Raw genomic sequence first — 23907 nt, 5'->3', positions numbered from 1 at the left:
TATGTCATGAAGGAATAATTGATAGGTGGCGTTGCATTCAAGGTGGTGGCCTTTTTTTCTTTTCTTTTTTTGTGTTTATTAGTCTTATAGCCCGTTAATAATCGTCACTTGGAAGGTTAAAGCAGGCGTGCAAATATGTTTGTACCTTTTGTTCCATTAAAACTTTTATCCACAAAATACACGTATATTGATGCCCATGTGCTATCTGCCAATCTTGAAATGGCCTTTGACCTTTCTTTAATGTTCAAGTTAATGTACGAGCGTTTGATTTGTGCGAGTCATGCAATTTTCAGCCCATGTTCTTTTCCAAGTAGATGTTTTCCTCTTGAAAAGCGTGGTGCTGAAAAAGCCTAGTGCTTCAGTACTTTAGCTTCTTTTAGTTCCTGAGAGTCTTTTGATAATCTCAGTATTAAAACAGGCATCGACACAAAGGTGGTTTTAGACGTATTATTTATTCATATATTAAAATTAATGCGTTTTGTCATATTTAATTATACGTTCATTTATTAATTTGCAATATTTTAATGAATATTTTAACAGATTTATTCATTGCGTTTAGTAATATATTTCTACATTCAGTGGATTCATTGAATGGTAGAGCTACATGTACAGTGCAATTACCTTTTTACATTCAATGCTATCTCAGACTGTTACATGTTATAGGAACTTACTGCGGAATTGAAAAATGAACCGCGGCGCAAAAAGTGACATGTCTTCCCTTTAGCTGCCACAAATATTGTACCCTTCTCAATCAATCAGGGACAGAGATAAAGCAGGCGATGTTATCTCTCGATGTTACAACAAAACAAAGAGTTTTATAGTGCGCTTTTTTCACATTTTGCGTTGTGCAGTGATCCAACGCGAGGACGACACCATGCTGCGGGGAATACCGTTTGTCCTGATCCTGGGTTTGTGTATATTCCCCCAGTGTCTTTGTATGCCAGGTAAGAGGGGGGGGGGGTCTTTATCACCGATCAACGCTTACATAAAAGGAGCGTGCTTAAACGTTTTAGTGTGGCATTTTTAAAAATATAAGAGTCGTCGGTTGGACTCCAAGTAAGATGCAGTGCGGTTTTTTTTTTAAGTTTGACCACACCGGAACGTATGGTCTTCCAGTAGAACCTAACTACACTTGAAACTTGTACTATCTGGATCTATCTAACTCAGCGAATCGCATTCAGTGCAAGCGAACTTTGAAGATGCAAGGAGGTAATTAACGATAGTGAATTTCCCCTAGTTACAGCTGATAACACTGAAAGCACTTTAGCAAGAAGCTTCGCAGAAATAGATAGCTCCGGCTAATACGATGGGTTTATGGGAACGCAGTCTTAGATTCATACATATCTGGATATTGAAATAATGCTTCCATGTCCGACTCTGTTAACAACGTCTGGTGTCTATCAGTACTTATGACCATGATGATAATGATAAGGAGTATACGAGTTCGAGGTCCATTTAGATGCTCAGGGCAGGGACTTTTCTGGACTGTTGTGTTTAAGGTAGATCGGTCGTTACGTAATTTGACGATTTGCGCAATTTCAGCGCATCGTCAATCGTCTCTAACGACACTTCGGTCTGTTTTATCAATTTGAGGGAATAAAACAGTTATCTATAAGATAAACACACATTATCAACTTGTATGTAACTCTGTATGATCGATACAGATTTTCAACAACGTTTGTCGACTATGATTCCATACGACAACTGTAGCACGTTCATAGACTTGCCCTTCAAGAAATCGTCGGAATAGCTCCTTCTCCAATTTGATTTGGCACTAGAAAATGTATGACAGCTAAAGCTCACAAATTATGCAGTAGGTGCTATATCATGTAAAGAATAAGTGTTGTAAATTCCAATCAAAGCGGCTGCGTACATTTTGAGGTAGAACGCCCTGAATGTGCTGCATACCGTAGCTTAGATTTCGACGAAAACCGGAAGTGCGTCGTAACGCCACTCATTTAGACCATAGAAGTAGAGAAAATTTGGGCTGAGGAATATTTCGTAGCTTATACAAATGTTCAGAAAATGGCCATACAGCTTGAAGAAAATTCACTAATCAAAATTGAAACTGCGTTATATTATACAGAAAAATTGTGCACTTCTGACCTTGACTTGTCAGTGTAAACAAAGTGTACTGAACGCATCGAAAGCAAGCACGTGAATGCCGCATTTGATACTTTGTATCAGACGCTTCATTTTACTTGACAACACAGTGTTTACGATGTCACGTTCATGTTATATTCATTAATTAACAACAGCGACAACAATAAACTATTTTCATATGCATGAGTATTTCCCTTATTACTCTCTTCAATAATTTTGTTGTAAAGTTAATGGCTTACACCTCATCAGTATGACAAATCTGAAAATAGCTGAGTATACTCACTTTAACTGTTAAACATAATGAAATTTTTAAATGTACTTAGATGTCTCTCCACACACACACAAAACAAGAAATCATAAAAAATAACGATTTAGTAAAAACACCCATTTTCCCATTGATTTGAATGGGGACTTCCGACTGTTGCGTCACGCAGGGTGTAACGCACTTCAACTTGGCGTAGTTCTCTTATTTGGTCGGTGACCCCCAACTTTTTTGGCAAAATTAAAATCTACTTGGATGCCTCTTTACACAAAAAGTTTTTTAAAAAAATTCAAACGTCAGAAAGTCATAAAAAATAATGCTTTAGTGAAAAAACACCCATTTTCCCAGTGATTTGAATGGGGATTAGAGCGTCACGCAGGGTGTAATGCGCTTCAACTTGGCGTAGTTCTCTTATTTGGTCGGTGACCCCCAACTTTTTTGGCAAAATTAAAATCTACTTGGATGCCTCTTTACACAAAAAGTTTTTTAAAAAAATTCAAACGTCAGAAAGTCATAAAAAATAATGCTTTAGTGAAAAAACACCCATTTTCCCAGTGATTTGAATGGGGATTAGTGCGTCACGCAGGGTGTAATGCGCTTCAACTTGGCGTAGTTCTCTTATTTGGTCGGTGACCCCCAATTTTTTTTGCAAAATTTAAATGTACTTGGAAGCCTCTTTACACAAAAAGTTTTTTAAAAAAATTCAAACGTCAGAAAGTCATAAAAAATAATGCTTTAGTGAAAAAATACCCATTTTCCCATTGATTTGAATGGGGACTAGTGCGATATGCAGGGTGTAACATATCTGGGCGTAGTTCTCTTATTTGGTCGGTGACCCCCAATTTTTTTTGCAAATTTTTAATGTACTTGGGTGTCTCTTCAAACAAAAAAATTTTTAAAAAAATTCGAACGTTGGAACATGTAACGACCGATCTACCTTAAAGTCACTCTAGATAACCATCTTTAGCGCTTTGCCCGCTACATTTAGATCTACTGATAGAGCAAATGTATTTTGTATGTGATCGAGCGCTGTAAGTCAGGGGGGTATTTGTGAAACGCATTTTTTTGCTTGTTTGATTTTATGCACCAATGGACCCTTTTTGGCGAAAAAAAGAAACAGTTCTGAGTCCCTGAAGAAGGCAGCAAGCCGAAACCTCAGACATTGTACCAAACTCGATAGTACTTTATTGACACACTTAAATCTAATTTAATTATTTCTTGCATACAAGATATATACAAGATATGTTATGATGAATTTTCAGAATATTAAGTACACATTTTATTTCAAAGTTGCGACAGGCGCACGCAACGTTTGTTGACAGCGGCAGAGCTTAAGGTAAAATAAAGATTGTGTCCTTTTTATCTGGTAAAAATGTCGATGCAAGTCGAATGAGAGTTAGTACCAACGGTGTTTTAGTTTGTTGTTTTCTTGTTTGTGTGTGTGTGTGTGGGGGGGGGGGGGTTGCTTCACAGAGTATGGGGATTTTTATTGCGGTTTTTGTTGTTGGCATAATTTAAAGTATATGCATTAATTACATGAATGTCACATTAGCTGCTTTGCAAACATGTTATGTACAATGTCATTTGGACGTACAGTCCTTTCAGAAATAATTCGCATACAATTTTTATTTATTTATTTATTTTTATTGTATGCAGTGAAATAATAAAGTGCAGTAAAGAACTCAATTTTCAGGGGCATGGGTGATATTCTCACGCGAATTTACGTGAGGAATATGATGATGAATAAACAGAGGTACTGTACTTTTTGTCGCCGTTTGTCGTGTATGCAATAGATTAATCAGTAGCTGCACGTTGATTACCTTATAAAAAATCTGGCTGTTTTTTTTTTTTTTTTTTTTTTTTTTTTTTTTTTTTTTTTTTTTTGGTGTTATCCTAATAAACAAAATATTTTTTAAGAAGTTAACCATATTTAAGGTATTTTGATGTATTAAAGAAGCCACTATTTTCTCTATAACTATTCCATTAAAGATAAGTTTATGGAGCTCTGAACGGATTCTTAGTAACGCATGGACGGTTAGCAGTGATGCAAAGGTTTTATTTGGGTCGGGAGTAGTACTCAATAGTAGGGAAGGAGGATACGTAGAAATTGAGTATTTCTTAGTTTGATCGTGGCCTGCGTCTGTCTTTATGGGCTAAATTTTGGTAGGATAGATTGCAGTTGAGTTACACTTTGTGGACAGAAAAAAATGACACCAACATTCATGATCTGTCTCATTTATTCAATATAGCATTTACATGTAGATATGATACACCTAGTAAAATAAGTATACTATACATGTACAGTGACTACACTTACGTTATTCTTCTAGACTACATGAAGTTATATTTGTTTTTTTTCTATGATACACGTTTATACCAGATAAATCTGTATGTTCATTTAACAGCTACAGTATAAGTATACACAGTTAACCTCAGGTTGAGCAAAAAGCTTGTCCATTTCATCAGTTCGTGTTATACTACATGTAGTGTCAATCTACACGTCTTTGAATAATTTGAATAATTCAAGAAAGACAAGAAGAAAAGGAAAAAAAAAAGAATCAAGCAAAATTAAATTGATAAATAGATAAATTCAGAAATTTTGATCCACACAGATTATTTATAACACTGACTACAAACATTACAAACACTACTCCTTTGTGTAAGTGCTTACTACTTGATAGATTGTGTGGAGAATATCATGCGCCTTTTACACGAAAATAATGAATTACCTTGGCGACATATTTAAAGAAAAATGTCAAGTCACATCTTTGCTTATACACAGATAAGAGACTATGGACACGTTTACAGCGATATGAGGTCGAAACTTCTACTCGCTACTAATATTCATGAGTCATGCAATAAGGTTAAGTTCATTATAAAACGGTCAGTAAAAACCACACCTATGGTTTAAAGCTCACTGTCATTCCGGATACTATTCAGGTGCTGTAGAAAACAACGGAAATGTAATTGTGTCTTGAATATCATTTAAGATGAAAAGACGAAAATACATTTTTGTTAAACAAAAGAAAAATTGTTTTGTAGCACGAAAGAGCGATGGGTACGTTTTCTACATGATCTTTGTTCTGGTATTTATTTAAGACTTTGGGGCCGATGCCAATCACGAAATCGCTAGAATCCATTCATTCATCTAAAGAAAAGCAGTCGTCTATGGAAAAAATGAAGAAATGATTCCATTTTACTCTGAAAGATCATTTGGTGGGGAGAGATGGTTGGAGAGAAATGGCTGTTTATGGCTGCTATTTCTGTGCCGAACAATCAGCTGCTAAAGATTGTATTTTATTTTATAACTGTTGCCTCAACAATTTGATATCATTAGCACACCTATGATATCTGTGCTTTAATATTCTGATGCCGTCAGTTTGGGTACTGTCCGCTTAACTGTTATCACATACTGAGTGAATTATTCCAATTTTGTCACAGTTGTACATGTTTCTTTTTTATTTTGTTTAATTTTTTTCTTTTATTTTACGATAACATATAAGCCGAGGCGGAGAGAGAGAGAGAGAGAGAGAAAGAGAGAGAGAGAGAAAGAGAGAGACTGGAGAGCAAGCGAGAGAGAGATTTTCAGAAGTAGTAGTAGTAGTAGTAGTAGAAATCGTCTTTTGTTCGTTATACGACGTGATAACATAACCATTTAATATAAGGAGGTACAAAAGTAAAAAAAAAAAAAATTAAAAGAAAAAATACTAGACGTATATAGAGGCTTAATTACTATACCGTTAATGTTTGCATTATATACGCAGGCATGCATACATACATGTATACTGCAAGCACGTTTTATGCACAAAATCTATAACAACTAAATACATGTACATCTTTTATTATTATTTTTTCATAATTTTTTATTCATAACTGCCGTCTCGAGCTCGTTCGTAAAAGGAATCTGAATGAGATGAAATAACCGGTGACGTTTGTCTATAACTCTCTCTGTACTTAAGGCACTGAGCTACTGTAGACTACACTGTACATGTATATGCGTGTAGAAATGTATTCATACCATACTGGAAAATAAAATATTGAACAAAATAGAAGTGCTTGTTTCATATTTTACCTACATTATTGAGATTTCTACGACGAATTTAGTATTATTTTCTCGCTCTGAAGAAAAACATTTTACTTTCAGGTGGCAACCGCGTTCTCCACTTTCCTGCACCAGAGAACGTTCTCCGCTGGTCACACCTGCAGGCAACAACGCCCAATTTGGACGCTTTCACTATCTGCATCTGGATTAAAACCATCCGGACTACAAGTGGCCCTATCTTATCCTACGGTTCAGAACGCTATCCTCGTAGTATAGAGCTTGCCTACAGTCCTAATGGTCACGGATACTCCGTGGCATTGAATGGCGTCCGTGTGCTGAAAGGGGGCTCCTATGCCGAAGCGCCCCTACCGGCCGATGGGAACTGGCACCACTGGTGCGTCATGTGGAGTGGTGTCAAGAGAGAGATTAATATGTATAGGGATGGTATTCACGCGCTGAGTCGCCCTGTGAATGCTTCTTACATACCCGGTGGTAAGAGAGTGCTAAAGACATCAAAAAAAACATTATGGCTTAATATTAATTTTATAGAGCAAAATATTTCATATTGATTTGTTCTGCTTATTTGTTTGGCAATTTCTATGTTGTAAACTTATGTACCATGTCTATTATTTCATTTTTTATCAAAAAAGCGTTTTTTTATTATTTCACTTTTTCATCAATTTGAAACTGTTCCAGGCGGTGACTGGGTAGTCGGCCACACCCACTTTGAAGCAAGACCCGGGGGTTATGCGAAGCGCCCTTCATTTGTCGGATTCGTCGGCGGCGTCAACGTCTGGGACCATGATAAAGTCGACATCCCCGGCCTGGCAATATGTGCCAATACTAACGAGGGGAGTCTCATTTCTTGGGATACTGTCACCAAGAATAACTTTAAGGTCGCTACGTACCAGGAGCATTGTTAAAATGTCACCGCATTCAATGATTGTCTTTTATGTATCAGTCAATTAATAGTAAAATTAATTAAAAATAAAGATGCTAAATTAAGGGATTATGTGACTTAAGATATTTCCCAAAACATATTTTAGCGTATTTTCTAGGATACATTTATATCATGAATTTGTATTTCTATGGTGGAATTCACATTTATGATAAATCAATATTGCTCGCTCCTGTTAACGCGCCAGCCAAATGCTCAACAAAGAAATAAAAAAATCAACAATATCTATTGATCTATATTCGTAGTCATTTCGCAGCTGTGGATTAACCACTTGACAATAAATATATAAACAAATGAAAACATAAAATATGGGAATAAAAACAATCACAATTTTCAGTAATTTTCCAACTTTTCAGAACTGTCTACTCAGTCTGCATGCACAATACACACACGACAGACATATGAAGTTTGCAGAATATTCAGTTGCGAGATAATCAGCACCACGTCGTGTACAGGCGTGCACGTTAGGTCGGCAGTTTGTATTGGATTATTGTCTCAATGCTGAGATCGTTTACCATGCAAGCAAAATCAATATTACAATGGCAGTCCAGGGTGCTATGCAAAGCAAGTCATGTGACCCCTTCAAGTTTAAAGATATCTGATTCTCCTCCATTTTTACTCCTCCCTCCCCGCCCCCGACCCCCCTTCCTCCCGGAAAATTATATATATATATATATATATATATATATATACGTATATAGGTATTGCTATCAGGACAGCAAAATCCTTGGGATCTGCATTAACTGACAAAACTCACCTGCTTTTTTTGAGTTTTCATATTTGCCCCCCTCCCTGGTCCAAATTCTTAAATCCGTTATCGCAATGTCTCTACGATAACGGTAACCAAAAGTCAACAAAATATTTCATGTTTCATGCGCTTTCTGGATTGTACTGCAGTTAAGAATTAAAGTAAAGAATTAAAGCGAAATTAATCAATATAGAGGGTCAAGTATGCTTGAGAGGACCCCACCTGAAGAGGTGAGATCGATTATGGACTGGTTTTAAAGATCTATAAAAACAGATGTTAATAGTTAAGTTAGTTGATCCCAAGGATATCACAGTGGTAATTAAGGGAAGGTCGTTGAAATTTCTACATGAATACATTCCATGTTGTAAATGCTTGAAATGCTTATTGTGTGCCTTTAAAAACTTTGGCCCAAGGACAACTTTGCATTTTCTACAGACGGTGCATTTGTTTGTCTGAGCCCTGCATAGTGGATTCAATACTAGTACCATTTTGTCCGTTTGTGCTTTGTGAAAAACATCAACACCCTAGCAATGCCAATCAATATTCCTTTTGTACGTAACAGGCACAAAGAGTAAATAAAAAGGAAAACCGGTCCTTTTGTTGGTCTTTATAAAGAAATACTGTTTTCGTAACGCACAGGTACCCCTCTTAGTGTAAGGCACATGTTTTGTATGTGTTTTGCCAGGGTAATGTAAATAGGGTTAGCTTATTCACACACCTTTGCCTTAAAACCATGGAGTCACTGGTTGATTTAAGCCTTTCTTTACCTGGCAGTTTTTCAGTGCAAGGAGGCAAAACTGCGCGGTTAGTTGACACGAAAGTCGTGGGTTAGTCAACAGCGAAATGGTGCATCACCGTTTATACACGTTTCAAATATGCATGCATTTGTATGTACCTGTATGCCAATTAACTGTCTTGGTTGCCAGAGGATTTTGACAGGGGATTATGGGCATACATTATTGCATTATGATATACGCGTCAACTGCTAAATGAATGGAAGAGTAAATAACCGGCCCTTTTGTTGGTCTTTATGAAGAAATGCTGCTTTTGCAACGCACTAGAACCCCGCTTAGTGTAAACCCTTTTATGATTTTTGTCAGGGTAATATAAATAGGTTTAGCTTATTGAAACGTCTTTGCCGTGATACCATGGAGTCGGTGGATGATTAAAGCCTTTATTTACCTGGTAGTTTTTCAGTGCAAGAACGCAAAACTGCGCAGTTAGTTGACAGGTTAATCGAGTCCCAGAGAGGCAAGTTGGGGAGGAGAAAAAATTGGTTTCTAACTGTCTATGACTACAAGCACCTCACAACAGAGAGACTACCAGGTACAAATGAATTAGGCAGAGGTCACGATTGCTTTTTATGTACAGACACAGATGTGTCTGTACATATAGCCATCACCTGCGTCTGTCGTCGCCGTCGTCGCCGTCGTCGCCGTGCACTTTTACCGATAACACGATAAGTGGAAAACCATTTTACCTTTTGACTTGAAACTTGCAGAACTGATGAATATTCATAATACGCAGGTCAAGTTCGAAAATCAGCATGATCGGGTCACTTTTAGGGAATTTATGCTGTTTTTTCACTTTTTTCAGCATATATGCAGCACCGATAACACGATAAGTGGAAAACCATTTTACCTTTTGACTTGAAACTTACAGAACTGATGAATATTCATAATACGCAGGTCAAGTTCGAAAATCAGCATGATTGGGCCATTTTTATGGAATTTATGCTGTTTTTTCACTTTTTTCAGCATATATGCAGCACCGATAACACGATAAGTGGAAAACCATTTTACCTTTTGACTTGAAACTTACAGAACTGATGAATATTCATAATACGCAGGTCGAGTTCGAAAATCAGCATGATTGGGTCACTTTTAGGGAATTTATGCTGTTTTTTCACTTTTTTCAGCATATATGCAGCACCTATAACACGATAAGTATAAAACCATTTTACCTTTTGACTTGAAACTTACAGAACTGATGAATATTTATAATACGCAGGTCAAGTTCGAAAATCAGCATGATTTGGCCATTTTTAGGGAATTTATGCTGTTTTTTCACTATTTTCAATATAAATGGAACACTTATAACACAATATAAGAAAAACGGATTGGCCAATTGTAATTATACTCACAGGAGTGGTCAATCTTACTAAAACGCAGGATGAGTTCGAAAATCAGCATAATCGGGCCATTATTTTAGAAGTTATTCTGTTTTTTCACATGTCTTCAGATTCAATTATTAGGCATGTTAACAGTCTCATTTTTTAACTAATAAGATGCCTAAAAGTGTTTGTTTGATATTTCCTGCATCTTTACAACATTGTTAGTTGATTATGTAAAAAACATGGTAAACTTGTTATCATGTATTGTGTAATAAAGTGTCAAAAATGGAAATAAACTCATATCATTGCAGTTTGTCAGATTCAATCATCCACTATGTTCAGAATCTCAGAATGGAGGAAATTGGACATTTAACACTGTTCTATTGATAGTTTTCCCATCTCATCTATTTTCTTAGTTGGTCATATAAAAATGGCAGTAAAATGTTTATTTTGTTTTATGTTAAAAAAGTGTTAAACATGGAAAGAAACCCATTTCAGAACAGTGCTGTCTTGTTTACATTTTGGCATTTTCAAGGTGTGACTTTGAAGTTCCATGGGCCTGAAGACCTTTGCTAGTCACATTTTCTGAATATCTGTGATACAAATATTTTATAATTAAAAATTGATGGTCATTAAGCTGTTAAACATTATGTAATATTGCATCAAAATTTGAAGAAACCCCTTTTTTGGGCACTGCTTCCATGATGACCATTTAAGGAAAATCATGTCACTTACTGTTCTCAAACTTACAGGAAAGAAACCTGGGACTAAAATACAGCTTCAGTAGGCAATGCAGTCTGTTCGGTATTTTTTTTCTTTTTTTTTTGGCAGTTAAACAGTTTTTTGTGAAAATTTAATTTTTCACATATTGGCATTTACAAGGTGTGACTTTAAAGTTCCATGATCCTGAAGACTTTTGCTTGTCACATTTTCTGAATGTCCATGTTACTAATATTTTATTAATAACATTTGATTGTCATCATGCTGTTCAACATTATGTAATGTTGCATCAAAATTTGAAGAAACCCCTATTTTGGGCACTGCTCCTATGTTGACCATTTAAGGGAAATCATGTCACTTACTGTTCTCAAACTAACAGGAAAGAAACATGGGTCTAACATACAGCTTCAATAGGCAAATTGGTAAATTTTGTTTGGTAAATTTGTTTGGTAAATTTTTCTGGCAATTTAACAGTTTTTTGTGAAAATTTAATTTTTCACTTATTTGCATCTTTATTTTCTGTTTTTTTGTCTGTACATTTGACAGCTTTGCTGCCTTGTTTAAAATGCATGTTATTGTGAGAGAAACTGTGTCCAGGATAAAATATTTGCAAAATGGGCAAAAGTTTCACATAGACCTGAATGTAGATGTCTTACACATTGTTATATAGTTAACAACTTTAAAAATGGGATAACTATGCACATCATATTAAGACGTGCACTGACTATGTGGAAGGTATTTTGTCTTTGCAGAAATACATCTGATATATGTTTGGTGACTTCAAAAGGGGTGGGGAGGGGGTTAGTTAATCTCTATCCGAGAGCAATTCATGTACAGGTATTTTTTCAATTCAAAATCAAGTCATCTACAGGGAATTTTCATTCACTTTCACAGCACTCCTTTCTTAATGCCTAGCTCGTCGAAGGAGGTATCAGTGTATGAAGAAAACACTAATTATCATCGATATTATGTTTATATTTTATAAATACAGTATATATTTTAGTATTTTATTCCTGGGATCTGGAGGGGGTACTTTAATAGGTTTCTCAAAAAATGTATATAAATAATATGAGAGTAACTAAGTAAAATGCTATTTATCTAGTTGGAGTTGTATACAAAGAATTTGTAGGCAAGTCAGTAACTTTCTGTTTGTGGATTCCAGAGCCATGGCTTCCTGTCCAGTAACACTAGAGAACCAGATTAAGATACAGAAAAACTGGGAAGCTATATGCGATGACCTTGATGTTAAGATAATATCAAAAAAACTGATCACAGCTCACGTGATAACTCCAAGACAATGCGAAGACATACGTAATGAAGCAACGCACTTGAAACAAAACCAAAAGTTGTTGAATCTTCTGCTTAATGGGGACAACCAGAAATTTGATAATTTTGTCTCGTGTCTCGAGGAACATTACTCCTGGCTCAGGACTGGACTTGTAGACACTGTAGTGAAAGAGGAAGACAAACAAAGGGGAATAAGTAAATGGTTGTTTTTACACATTACATTGGAGTTAACGTAACGTTACCTCTACAAATTGCGTTGGACTGAAGATCTTTAGTCATCAAGATAATAGTTGCATTTCTGTTTTTTTCTTCAGCAGCAACGTCAACTTTTTAATCTAAGTTTCCTGTGTCTAGACAGTCATGTAATTTTAAACTAGGCAGATAGCTCCATCTAATTGTATTGTCAATGCTTTATATTAATTCAACAACCGGTTGCATTATATTTACAGGTTCTATTCTTGAGACATGTTGTCTTCCACAACAACCGAAGTGCTTTGTCGGACGCGATGGAGATATCCAAAAAATAACCAAGATTTTTTTCACTGATGGGCGTCGTCTTGCTATAATTAAAGCCTTTGGGGGACAAGGTAAGACCGCCCTGGCGACCGTAATAGGTCACACCTTCGTGTCAAAATGGGGAATACGTTCAGTCATGGCTGACATGAAGAATGTTTCATTCGCTGACGATATTCCCTTGTCCCTTCTTCATGCTTTAGAGTCTTCAGCAGGATTAAGCAGTGGCAAATCCAACATTGATCGTCTTATAACAAAAGCTTGCCAAGACATATCGTCGTATGGCCAAAAAATGCTTATTATTTTAGACAACTGTGAAAGCGCTCTTGGGGAAAGTACACAGAAACATTTCTATTCCATGCTACAGCGTTTGATTTCCTGCTGTAACAAAACCTACATTTTATGCACAACCCGGCATACGATTCAGTTACCCAATGAAGAAGCACCTATTCACAATCTTGGTTCTCTAACAGAGGATGAATCATGCGACGTGTTGCAGTCATTTTCACAACATCTGAGTCGTGAAGATGGCAATCAGCTGGCTGCAAAATGTGGCTTTGTCGCTTTGCTGCTTCATATTCTCGGCTACTTATTACGCCAAGGTCACAAGGCAATAGATATAATCGCGGAGCTGACTAAAAAAACAGTATTTGGCTTAAATCTTTCACACTTAACCCCCCAGTGCCTAAACCCCACAGCGTGTATTAATCTGACTTTTAAACAGTTGGACCTGGACATTCAAGAGACAATCCAAATACTTTCTCTTTTCCCTTCAAGCTTTAATGTTGATGATGCATTTGATCTCATCAATAAGAACCGAAGTGGTCTTACCATGTGGGATTGCCTCACATGTCTACAAACCCTCTGTGATGCTTCGTTTCTGGGGTATGATGCAGTAAGTGAGAAGTATACCATGCATGGTGTTATACAGGCATTTGCACACGAGCAGATTTCACACAAATATGGAGATCGTTTCAAGGAGATGTATATAGGATTTATGGAGCAAACTATCTATAAGATGTACGCTTTTGCTGAAATAGATCATGGTCGCGATGCATCCACAATATTTGAAAGACACAAGGATAATCTTCTGGCGTGTATTGGTATTTTTGAGTCAATGCAATCAGAATCAATGAAAGCCACATACAACATAATGAAAAAATTGGCTTTCAGCCTTCGGCAAACTGGCAGGTTCATTGATTCCCTTAACTGTTTCAAACTAGTACTAGAAACCATTGAAAAACACGTTGAACAAAGTGATCCTTCTGAGCTGGCATTCTTGTATTATAATATAGGCTATTTACAGGGCGAACTTGATGATTCGTTAGCATCTTGTGAGAATCTGCCTATTGCAGTAGCCATGTATGAGGCGCAAGAAGTGGGATGTAATTACAAGGATTATTGTAAATGCTGTTATTATTTAGCATGGCAGCTTAACACATTAGAAGGCAATAATGCAGTCTTCCTCCATTTACTGAACAACTGTTTGGACAAGGCTACTGTTCATAACGATTTTAGTCTGAAATACCTCGCACAGGCTGGAATTGCAGCAATAAAAGCCAGACAAGGAGACGAAGGAGGAGTTATGTCCACTTTGCATGACATGCTGAATGCAAGCCCTGTGTTAGATGGTAAAGAAGACGGAGTGGGTATGGATGCTTTGAATGATGCGGCCGAAGCTCTGTGTCACATTGACAAGGAAGAGGAATCTTTGTCATTATATAAACGGGCACTTGATGTAGCAGAGGACCGTTATGGTGAACACCCGGTAACTGCTTTAATTCTCACAAACCTGGGTATGGTAAACATGGCATCCGGTGATGTAAATAATGCAATGGATGCTCTTAAAAGAGCTGTAGATATGAGGGATAAGACACTGGGAGAATACCATGAACGGACGGCAATTACATTACATGTGCTTGCTTGTGCCAAGTCTGCACAGGGAAACCACGCAGAGGCCCTCAGTGCATACCAAAGGGCTCTACGTATAGAGGAACAAGTGCTGGGTGAAAGTGACAGTACAGCCAGTACGCTGCACAGCATAGGTCAGGAAATGATGGAGATGGGCAATGCAGACGGTGCTGTGGACGTCCTCAGGAGAGCTCTGGCTATAGAAGAGAATATACTGGGAGAATATCACGAACAGACAGCAGTCACAATACATGAATTAGCTCGTGCCATATCTGCACAGGGAAACCACGCAGAAGCCCTCAGTACATACCAAAGAGCTCTTCGTATAGAGGAACAAGTGGTTGGTGAAAGTGAAAGTACAGCGAATACGATGCACAGCATAGGCAAAAAAATGTTAGAGATGGGCAATGCAGACGGTGCCGTGGATGTCCTCAGGAGAGCTGTAGTTATGAAGGAGAATATTCTGGGAGAATATCACAAAAGTACAGCAGCCACAATATATAAATTAGCTGAAGCCATATCTGCACAGGGAAACCACGCAGAGGCCCTCAGTACATACCAAAGAGCTCTTTGTATATGGGAACAAGTGGTGGGTGAAAGTGAAAGTACAGCGATTACGATGTACAACATAGGCAAAAAAATTTTAGAGATGGGCAATGCAGACAGTGCCGTGGACGTCCTCAGGAGAGCTCTACTTATGAAAGAGAAGATACTGGGAGAATATCACAAAAACACAGCAGCCGCAATATATGAATTAGCTGAAGCCATATCTGCACAGGGAAACCACGCAGAAGCCCTCAGTACATACCAAAGAGCTCTACGTATAGAGGAACGAGTACTGGGTGAAAGTGAAAGTACAGCGATTACGATGCACAACATAGGCAAAAAAAATTTAAAGATGGACAATGCAGACGGTGCTGTGGACGCCTTCAAGAGAGCTTTGGATATGAAGGAGAAGATACTGGGAGAATATCACAAAAGCACAGCAGCCACAATATATGAATTAGCTGAAGCCATATCTGCACAGGGAAACCACGCAGAAGCCCTCAGTACATACCAAAGAGCTCTACGTATAGAGGAACAAGTGCTGGGTGAAAAAGAAAGTACAGCCAGTACACTGCACAGCATAGGTCAGGAAATGATGGAGATGGGCAATGCAGACGGTGCTGTGGACGTCCTCATGAGAGCTTTGGATATGAAGGAGAAGATACTGGGAGAATATCACAAAAGCACAGCAGCCACAGTATATGAATTAGCTGAAGCCATATCTGCACAGGGAAACCACGCAAAAGCCCTCAGTACATACCAAAGAGCTCTACGTATAGAGGAACAAGTGCTGGGTGAAAGTGAAAGTACAGCTATTACGATGCACAACATAGGCAAAAAAATGTTGGAGATGGGCAATGCAGACGGTGCTGTGGACGTCCTCAGGAGAGCTCTGGATATGAAGGAGAAGATACTAGGGGAATATCGCAAAACCACATCAGCCACAATAAAAAAAATAGCTGAAGCCAAATCTGCACAGGGAAACCACGCAGAAGCCCTCAGTATATACCAAAGAGCTCTACATATAGAGGAACAAGTGCTGGGTGAAAGTGAAAGTACAGCCAGTACACTGCACAGCATAGGTCAGGAAATGATGGAGATGGGCAATGCAGACGGTGCCGTGGATGTCCTCAAGAGAGCTTTGGATATGAAGGAGAAGATACTGGGAGAATATCACGAACAGACAGCAGTCACAATACATGAATTAGCTCGTGCCATATCTGCACAGGGAAACCACGCAGAAGCCCTCAGTACATACCAAAGAGCTCTACGTATAGAGGAACAAGTGCTGGGTGAAAGCGAAAGTACAATGATTACGATGCACAACATAGGCAAAAAAATGTTAGAGATGGGCAATGCAGATGGTGCTGCGGATGTCCTCAGGAGAGCTCTGGATATGAAGGAGACGATACTGGGAGAATATCACAAAAGCACATCAGCCACAATATATAAATTAGCTGAAGCCATATCTGCACAGGGAAACCACGCAGAAGCCCTCGGTACATACCAAAGAGCTCTACGTATAGAGGAACAAGTGCTGGGTGAAAGTGAAAGTACAGCCAGTACACTGCACAGCATAGGTCAGGAAATGATGGAGATGGGCAATGCAGACGGTGCTGTGGACGTCCTCAAGAGAGCTTTGGATATGAAGGAGAAGATACTGGGAGAATATCACAAAAGCACAGCAGCCACTATATATGAATTAGCTGAAGCCATATCTGCGCAGGGAAACCACGCAGAGGCCCTCAGTACATACCAAAGAGCTCTGCATATAAAGGAACAAGTGCTGGGTGAAAGTGAAAGTACAGCGATTACGATGCACAGCATAGGCAAAGAAATGTTGGAGATGGGCAATGCAGACGGTGCCGTAGATGTCCTCAGGAGAGCTCTGGTTATGAAGGAGAAGATACTGGGAGAATATCACAAAAGCACATCAGCCACAATATATAAATTAGCTGAAGCCATATCTGCACAGGGAAACCACGCAGAAGCCCTCGGTACATACCAAAGAGCTCTACGTATAGAGGAACAAGTGCTGGGTGAAAGTGAAAGTACAGCCAGTACACTGCACAGCATAGGTCAGGAAATGGTGGAGATGGGCAATGCAGACGGTGCTGTGGACGTCCTCAAGAGAGCTTTGGATATGAAGGAGAAGATACTGGGAGAATATCACAAAAGCACAGCAGCCACAGTATATGAATTAGCTGAAGCCATATCTGCACAGGGAAACCACGCAGAAGCCCTCAGTACATACCAAAGAGCTCTACGTATTGAGGACCAAGTGCTGGGTGAAAGTGAAAGTACAGCCAGTACACTGCACAGCATAGGTCAGGAAATGATGGAGATGGGCAATGCAGACGGTGCTGTGGACGTCCTCAAGAGAGCTTTGGATATGAAGGAGAAGATACTGGGAGAATATCACAAAAGCACAGCAGACACAGTATATGAATTAGCTGAAGCTATATCTGCACAGGGAAACCACGCAAAAGCCCTCAGTACATACCAAAGAGCTCTACGTATAGAGGAACAAGTGCTGGGTGAAAGTGAAAGTACAGCGATAACGATGCACAACATAGGCAAAAAAATGTTGGAGATGGGCAATGCAGACGGTGCCGTGGATGTCCTCAAGAGAGCTCTGGTCATAGAGAAAATGTTACTGGGAGAATATCACGAACAGACAGCAGATACAATACATGAATTAGTTCGTGCCATAGCTGCACAGGGAAACCATGCTGATGTTCTGAGTACATTTCAAAGGTCTTTACGTATACAGAACAAGTGATGGGGGAAAGCCAAAGTACAGCCTCGACATTACACAGCGTGGTTCAGGAAATGATATATCTAGGCAATGCAGACGGTGCAGTGGATGTACTGAGGAGAGCTCTAGCCATGAGTGAGAAGATACTGGGAGAAATGGACGAGCAGACAGCAACCACAATGAATGATATGACATGTGCCCTTTCTGTTCTGGGAAACCACGTAGAGGCCCTATGTACTTTTCAGAGAACTCTACTTACAGTTGAAAGAAGGAAGTGCTGGGTGAAAGTCTCAGAACAACCGATACACTACAATGAAATGTTCCTGATTGGGAATGTGGACGGTGCTCTGGAAATATTTAAAAGATGTCTTGCTATGAAGAAAAAGATACCGGGAGGAGGGCGCGAATGGATATCAACCACAAAACAAATGGTGCTACTTGCTCTTTTTATACAGGGAAAACTTGTAGAGGCCGTCAGAGGCAAACAGGGGCAGGTTTCAAATGAATGTCTAAGTACAGCACCAACGCTCGACGTCATATGTTGTGAAATGCTTGCGAAGATTCATGCAATGGTTATATATACTGTGGATATCCTTAGGATGCTGGTGTCTTTGTATTAAGAAAAAGTTGGGGAATACCATGAGTTTACAGCAACCAGATTACATAAATTAGCTTGTGCCCTATCTGCACATGGAAATCACGCAGAGGCTCTCAGTACTTTTCAAAGAGCTCTATGTATAAAGGAACTAGTGCTGGGTGAAAGTCGCAGTACAGCCGAAACACTACACTGTATAGGCCAAGAATTGAGTATGCTTGATAAAAAAGACGAAGCCATGACTGCTTTCATCAAGGCGATAGTTATGGGGATGAAAACTATTGGAATAATACCACAGCCGGGCAGCAGCCACCAAACAATACCAAGGTAGTGCACATAGGTTCTATGTGAAACTTTGAGGGGTCAATGGGGTCATTTGACCCCCCCCCCCCCGGAATTTTGGAACTGCATTTTATTGCGGGTACCCAGCCAATCATTATCTCCCCCTTCAATGACTTTGACCCCCGCCCCCGGAAAACTTTCTGCAGACGCCCATGGCTACATTTAGTGCTCGGTGCGGGGTTGGTTGATTTGACGAGAAGACTGGACAGTGCAGACAATGATGTCCTTATTAGAGGTTTGACTTTGGGGACATGTGCAGCTACAGGTGTTGCTCATTGCAGGGTTGGTGCTTGGACGAGAAGACTGGACAATGCAGAAAGAGGCGATGGTGTTCTTATTAGAGGTTTGACTGAGGCCATGATCTAAGTAAGGCCACACTTCAGTGGTGGTTGGAAGGGTATCACGTGATACGTCAAAAGATGCGCACGCACATCGGTCATTTGACGTTTTGCCGTCGAAGAGTGAACATCGAAAGTGAGCTCCCGGCGACGTCTTGCTGCGTCTTCGTCCAGTAACGGTCGCGCAACTGTGTGCGATGCATTGTTTATTGGGGCATTTGCGTAACGTTACGCCGACTTTGTTTCAATGAATTTGTATAAATGTATATAAATATAAATATGGATGCTACAAACCAATAATAAAACACTTGAAAAAATGTGCAATTTATGATCAACAAACCGACGAGTAGAGTTTTAAAATGTCACCGTGGCATAGGTATCACATCTCTGTCAGTGTATGCCTACTGTCCTATATACCTGTAGTGACTGTAGTTTGGGCAAAGTAAAATTTGCTGGTAGTGTTGATTTTTTATTGACTTTAATTTTTCTGTGTATTATTAATAATTTCTTGTTTGAATAAGAATAATAATCAACTCTAGAAATGAAAATAATAATTAAATTATGACAAGTTGATAATTCAGATAACTATAATGAAGGGCATGTGACAAATATTTTTTTTTTTTTTTTTTTTTTTTTTTTTTTGTGGAAAGTAAGCTTGACCAAAGTTTAAGGCAAAGAAAATGTAAAATGACAAAATTATCATAAACAAATGGAAGAACTTTGATATGATTATAAACTTTTTATTTCACATATTTCATAAAAACATAATTAACAGTATATTTAATTTCCTACATTTTTCTTATAAATTTTATAACTCATTTAAATATTCACAAAATATTGAAATAATATAATAATACTTTTTAAATGATTTAAAAGGGTGACAACCTACAAATAGCCTACATACATAGCACAGGCAAGACTGAAATCCTGATAGAATTCAGATTACTTTAAATTCGTCTTGGTCAGATTTTAATTTCACTTTTTTTAAAACTATAAAATATGCCTTGAATTTCAAGTTAGTTTGCCAGATGCGTACATTACTCAGAGTCAGAAATCATGGTAAATGCATATGATAAGAGACAGAAAATGTTATGTATTATCAACATTTACAAATCCTCATATCTGACAGAAATCACAATAAACAAAGTTTTTCCAAGATCTGCAGTATTTAATTTTCTCCAAGTTCATGAGACTTACTACTCACCTCTACTTAATTAATCAAAACTTAACTTACAAAAGATGAGGGGAATTCTCTATGTAGATAATACAATATTTGATATTGTGACAAACTACTAATTTAACATTTGATGACTGAGTAATTAAAAAACAATCATGTTTATTACAATGTCACACTCCATGAAGGAACACATTTTGGAAATAACAAACATCATTCCTGTTATCTCAGGTCTCTAATTTCAGCTACAATCCATAGGCGGTATCCCATTATGAGGTTATAAGCTGTTACCATTCTCTGAAATTAAAAAGCAGTAAATGTTTTATATTTTATATTATTATTTAACTGGATAAGGTTTCAACTTTTTAGATAACCTGTTACCATTATACTTAAATATGATTTCAATTTTTATGATAGTAGGATTAAAATGAACGTTTAGGCAAAACAAACACAGAACATGTTTTTGTCAATGTTAACGAAATAGATGAACTATGGAAACATAAGTCACAAGTTTACAACTATGGTATTCCAATGAATTACTTCTCACCTTTATAGTGCACAGCATTTCAAAAATAAAAATTGTAGTCCATGCTGAAAAAGAAATGAGACTTATCATCAGTATTTTACAAAAAAAAAAATTGTTTATTTGATATGTACTTGAGCCAATTACTGTATGTGGCATAAGAGAGGGCTATTATATGGAGCTACAGTTGAGATATAATAGGCTCTTGTACGTCATACGCAGTTAATGACAAGTAATTGTAACTGATTAATACCATGGCTAGCCCTTCAACAGTTGTAGGAATGTGCTTGTATAGTGATCAGATTGCACAAAATGCTTTAAAATACAGACAAGCATGTAAGTGATATACAAGTGCAATTATGCTATTGTTATAAATGCTGGCTGTGGGATAACCAAAACAGTACTTTGGCATGCAGTATATACAGCCTATAATTCCCAAGATCCTGAAGTGCCATTGGGTGCCATAGGCTCTTTTTGCTTACCAATATCTAAGCAACATTTCTGACAATTTTGAAAATAATTGTCCAATTGCTTTTTCAGATATTTGATTTGAAAGACGGGGTCTGCGTGATCCAAAATTCACTCAAACAAAAATGACCATAATTTGCCATGTTATACTGCATTGTCTATATATCCCAAGACCCAGGGGTGCTGTCAGTTGCAGGCCATATATTATGTAAAAAGGTACACGAAAAACGTCTGATTAAGATTTGGAAAAAAATCTACCGTTTACTTTTTCAGATATATGCTTTCTAATGAGGGAGTTTAACATTATAAAGACGCATTCCTACAAAAATGGTCTTAATTGGGTATGAAGGATTATACCGTCTATAACTCCAAAGATCCAGGGGTGCCATCTGGTGCCATCGGCACTTTTTGTCAACAAATAAATGAACAACATTACTGAGAAGTTTGAAAAAAATCGTCCTAGTGCTTTTCGAGATATTTCACTTGAAAGAAGGCTTGTGGTGTGAAAACTTCAGTTTACTATTGTCAAACTACATATGAAGCTATGCCTAGTTTAAAATGTCATAAAAATATAAACAGACCACACACTTGAAAATAACTTCACGTGAGTTAAGTTGAGATAATACTGATCGTTGTAAATAGTAAAATGCTTTTCAAATACCCACCAAATTTATGTGCATGCCTCCTAAATAAACGATCCTCCTCCGGTGCGTCGAACGTGCCATTTTGTTTACCTATAACGGAGTGTAAAATTCCTGCTTTTTTCATTGGCTCCCGAAAATCACGTGATACCCTTCCACCCACCACTGGCCACACTTTTTTATTTTTATGGATGACATCCTGCGCGCGCACCGATTTTCGTCTGTTCTAAAAAAAAATAATAATAAATAAATAAATAAATAAATAAATAAAAAACCAAGAAAGTCGGTTGTCGCAAACGTCGTTATTGAATTTGCCGGAAAACGCAATCGGCAATCCTCGGCAAATTCCGCAAGCTCCATACTGTCATTGTCGACTGCGGAGACATCCGAGTAGTTCCAATTGCGGAAAATGAGCTTTCTGCGCATGCGTATTATCGCCACGTGGAAATATGGTCGCTTTGCCGTCAAATACATCTCTAGCATTAATTTCAAAATACATGACAATTAAAGTCATAAAGAGAATGGTGGCCGTCGTTTTGGATTGGTTTGTCATTGATATTGGACATGGAGATATCAACCTTTTACAATTATACCAAAGGCTGGCCGCGGCCAGCGATCATCGCCCGGAAAATAGGCCCCCTACCAGTTTTTTTTTTTTTTTTTTTCTTTTTTTTTTTTTTTTTTTTGTAGCGAAAAAAGGGTCGACAAGAGCGTCGTGGTATTTGGTGGACTGAAAGTCGGACAGGCCACCCGATAGTTGGCTGCTACGTGTGAGTCGAAGTAGACAAAATGGCATCGACCGAAATTACCTTTTTTAGATTTGGTAGTAGGAAGCATAGGCCTATCTTTGCTTCATTTTTTAACAATTCTGTGAAGTGTTTACAATGCTTTAATTTTCTGAGAGTACAAATAAAGACACGCTGTTTATTTGATATTTGTTTTATTGATTGCTATACCAACAGAATGCATGAAATAACCTTAAATAGATTTGGTAATATGCAGCATATACAGACTTGACATTTAATATGGAATATTTTTTTCCAAGTAATTTTTTATCAGTTTTTTTCTATTTTGCTGACTGATAAATGAAAATAAGGATTAAAATCGTGTTTTAATAACTTTAAATTATCTCTTTGATGTCATTGTAACATCAATTCATTAATGGAATTCGCCAGAGAAGCAAACAAAAACACATTGCCCATTTTATGTCATACGACTTCCATTAAAAGAGATATTTTGGACCTCCATATTTTCCAAATTATCCTCTGTAAAAGAGTCAAACGCTCCACAAAAGACCCTCATGTCAGTTGCTATTCACAGTAATGGTCGCTGTTACACCTGGCCTCTTCTGGCTGTTGCCAGCGCTTTCAAGCGGCAAGGCATTCCTTGGGGTAGGTTTTTAGAGTTCAATCTGGAATAATATTCAAGACATCGGTCTAAAATTGGCCAATGTGGTCCAGTTTTGTTGTAGGACATGTAGGCAGTTGATTCGGTGAGTAACGGCCTACCGAAATATTGTCTATGTGGTTCAAATGTGGCGATTTTGATGACCAGGGTAGCTGCTCATTCCCTTGGTTCTTTTAGTTATCTGCTATTAAAAGTGCTCTGCGTGAGACGGCAACCTCACCGTGCAACCTAAAATTGTTCCTAAAGTGCCCCCTTTCAAATGATAGTCACGTGGTTCCGAGATTATTCCTTAATTTGATCTGGTTCAGGTTTTCGTCGATGACTACCATTGGTGTTTTGGCACCAATGTGGTATCCACTCCAAATACTGACGCTGCCAATCACCCTTGTCACTTTAGACTCTGCATATGCTTCGTCGTAGGCCTCTTCTGGATATCTGTAAACTCTGTTTTGACTTAT

The 23907-nt window shown here is 38.0% G+C and overlaps 2 protein-coding genes and 1 long non-coding RNA gene across 3 annotated transcripts; 2 read left to right on the top strand and 1 right to left on the bottom strand.

Moving 5' to 3' along the window:
* Positions 1 to 811: 811 nt before the first annotated feature.
* On the top strand, positions 812 to 7588 carry LOC106155005 (pentraxin-4-like). The gene is made up of 3 exons (XM_086994452.1): positions 812 to 944; positions 6510 to 6899; positions 7104 to 7588. Exons 1-3 carry the CDS (start codon positions 875 to 877, stop codon positions 7328 to 7330), a joined length of 687 nt encoding a protein of 228 aa, XP_086850578.1. The 5' UTR covers positions 812 to 874; the 3' UTR covers positions 7331 to 7588.
* Positions 7589 to 12110: 4522 nt separating this feature from the next.
* LOC147760539 (uncharacterized) lies at positions 12111 to 19707 on the top strand. The gene is made up of 2 exons (XM_086994210.1): positions 12111 to 12428; positions 12683 to 19707. The coding sequence occupies exons 1-2, from the start codon at positions 12113 to 12115 to the stop codon at positions 17983 to 17985; spliced, it is 5619 nt and encodes a 1872-aa protein (XP_086850336.1). The 5' UTR covers positions 12111 to 12112; the 3' UTR covers positions 17986 to 19707.
* A 138-nt stretch (positions 19708 to 19845) lies between these two features.
* On the bottom strand, positions 19846 to 22255 carry LOC106157905 (uncharacterized). Its single transcript, XR_015330821.1, has 3 exons — positions 22067 to 22255; positions 20958 to 21001; positions 19846 to 20707 (listed from the first exon to the last, which is right to left on the bottom strand). It is a non-coding gene; the product is annotated as an uncharacterized LOC106157905 (long non-coding RNA).
* Between the last annotated feature and the right edge of the window lie 1652 nt (positions 22256 to 23907).

The sequence above is a fragment of the Lingula anatina genome, chromosome 8 (assembly GCF_051362555.1).
Source record: "Lingula anatina isolate TDL-2025a chromosome 8, LinAna3.0, whole genome shotgun sequence".
NCBI classification, from domain to species: domain Eukaryota; kingdom Metazoa; phylum Brachiopoda; class Lingulata; order Lingulida; family Lingulidae; genus Lingula; species Lingula anatina.
The sequence above is the reverse complement of the archived record's forward strand: the minus strand, read 5'-3'. Positions and strand labels throughout refer to the sequence as shown.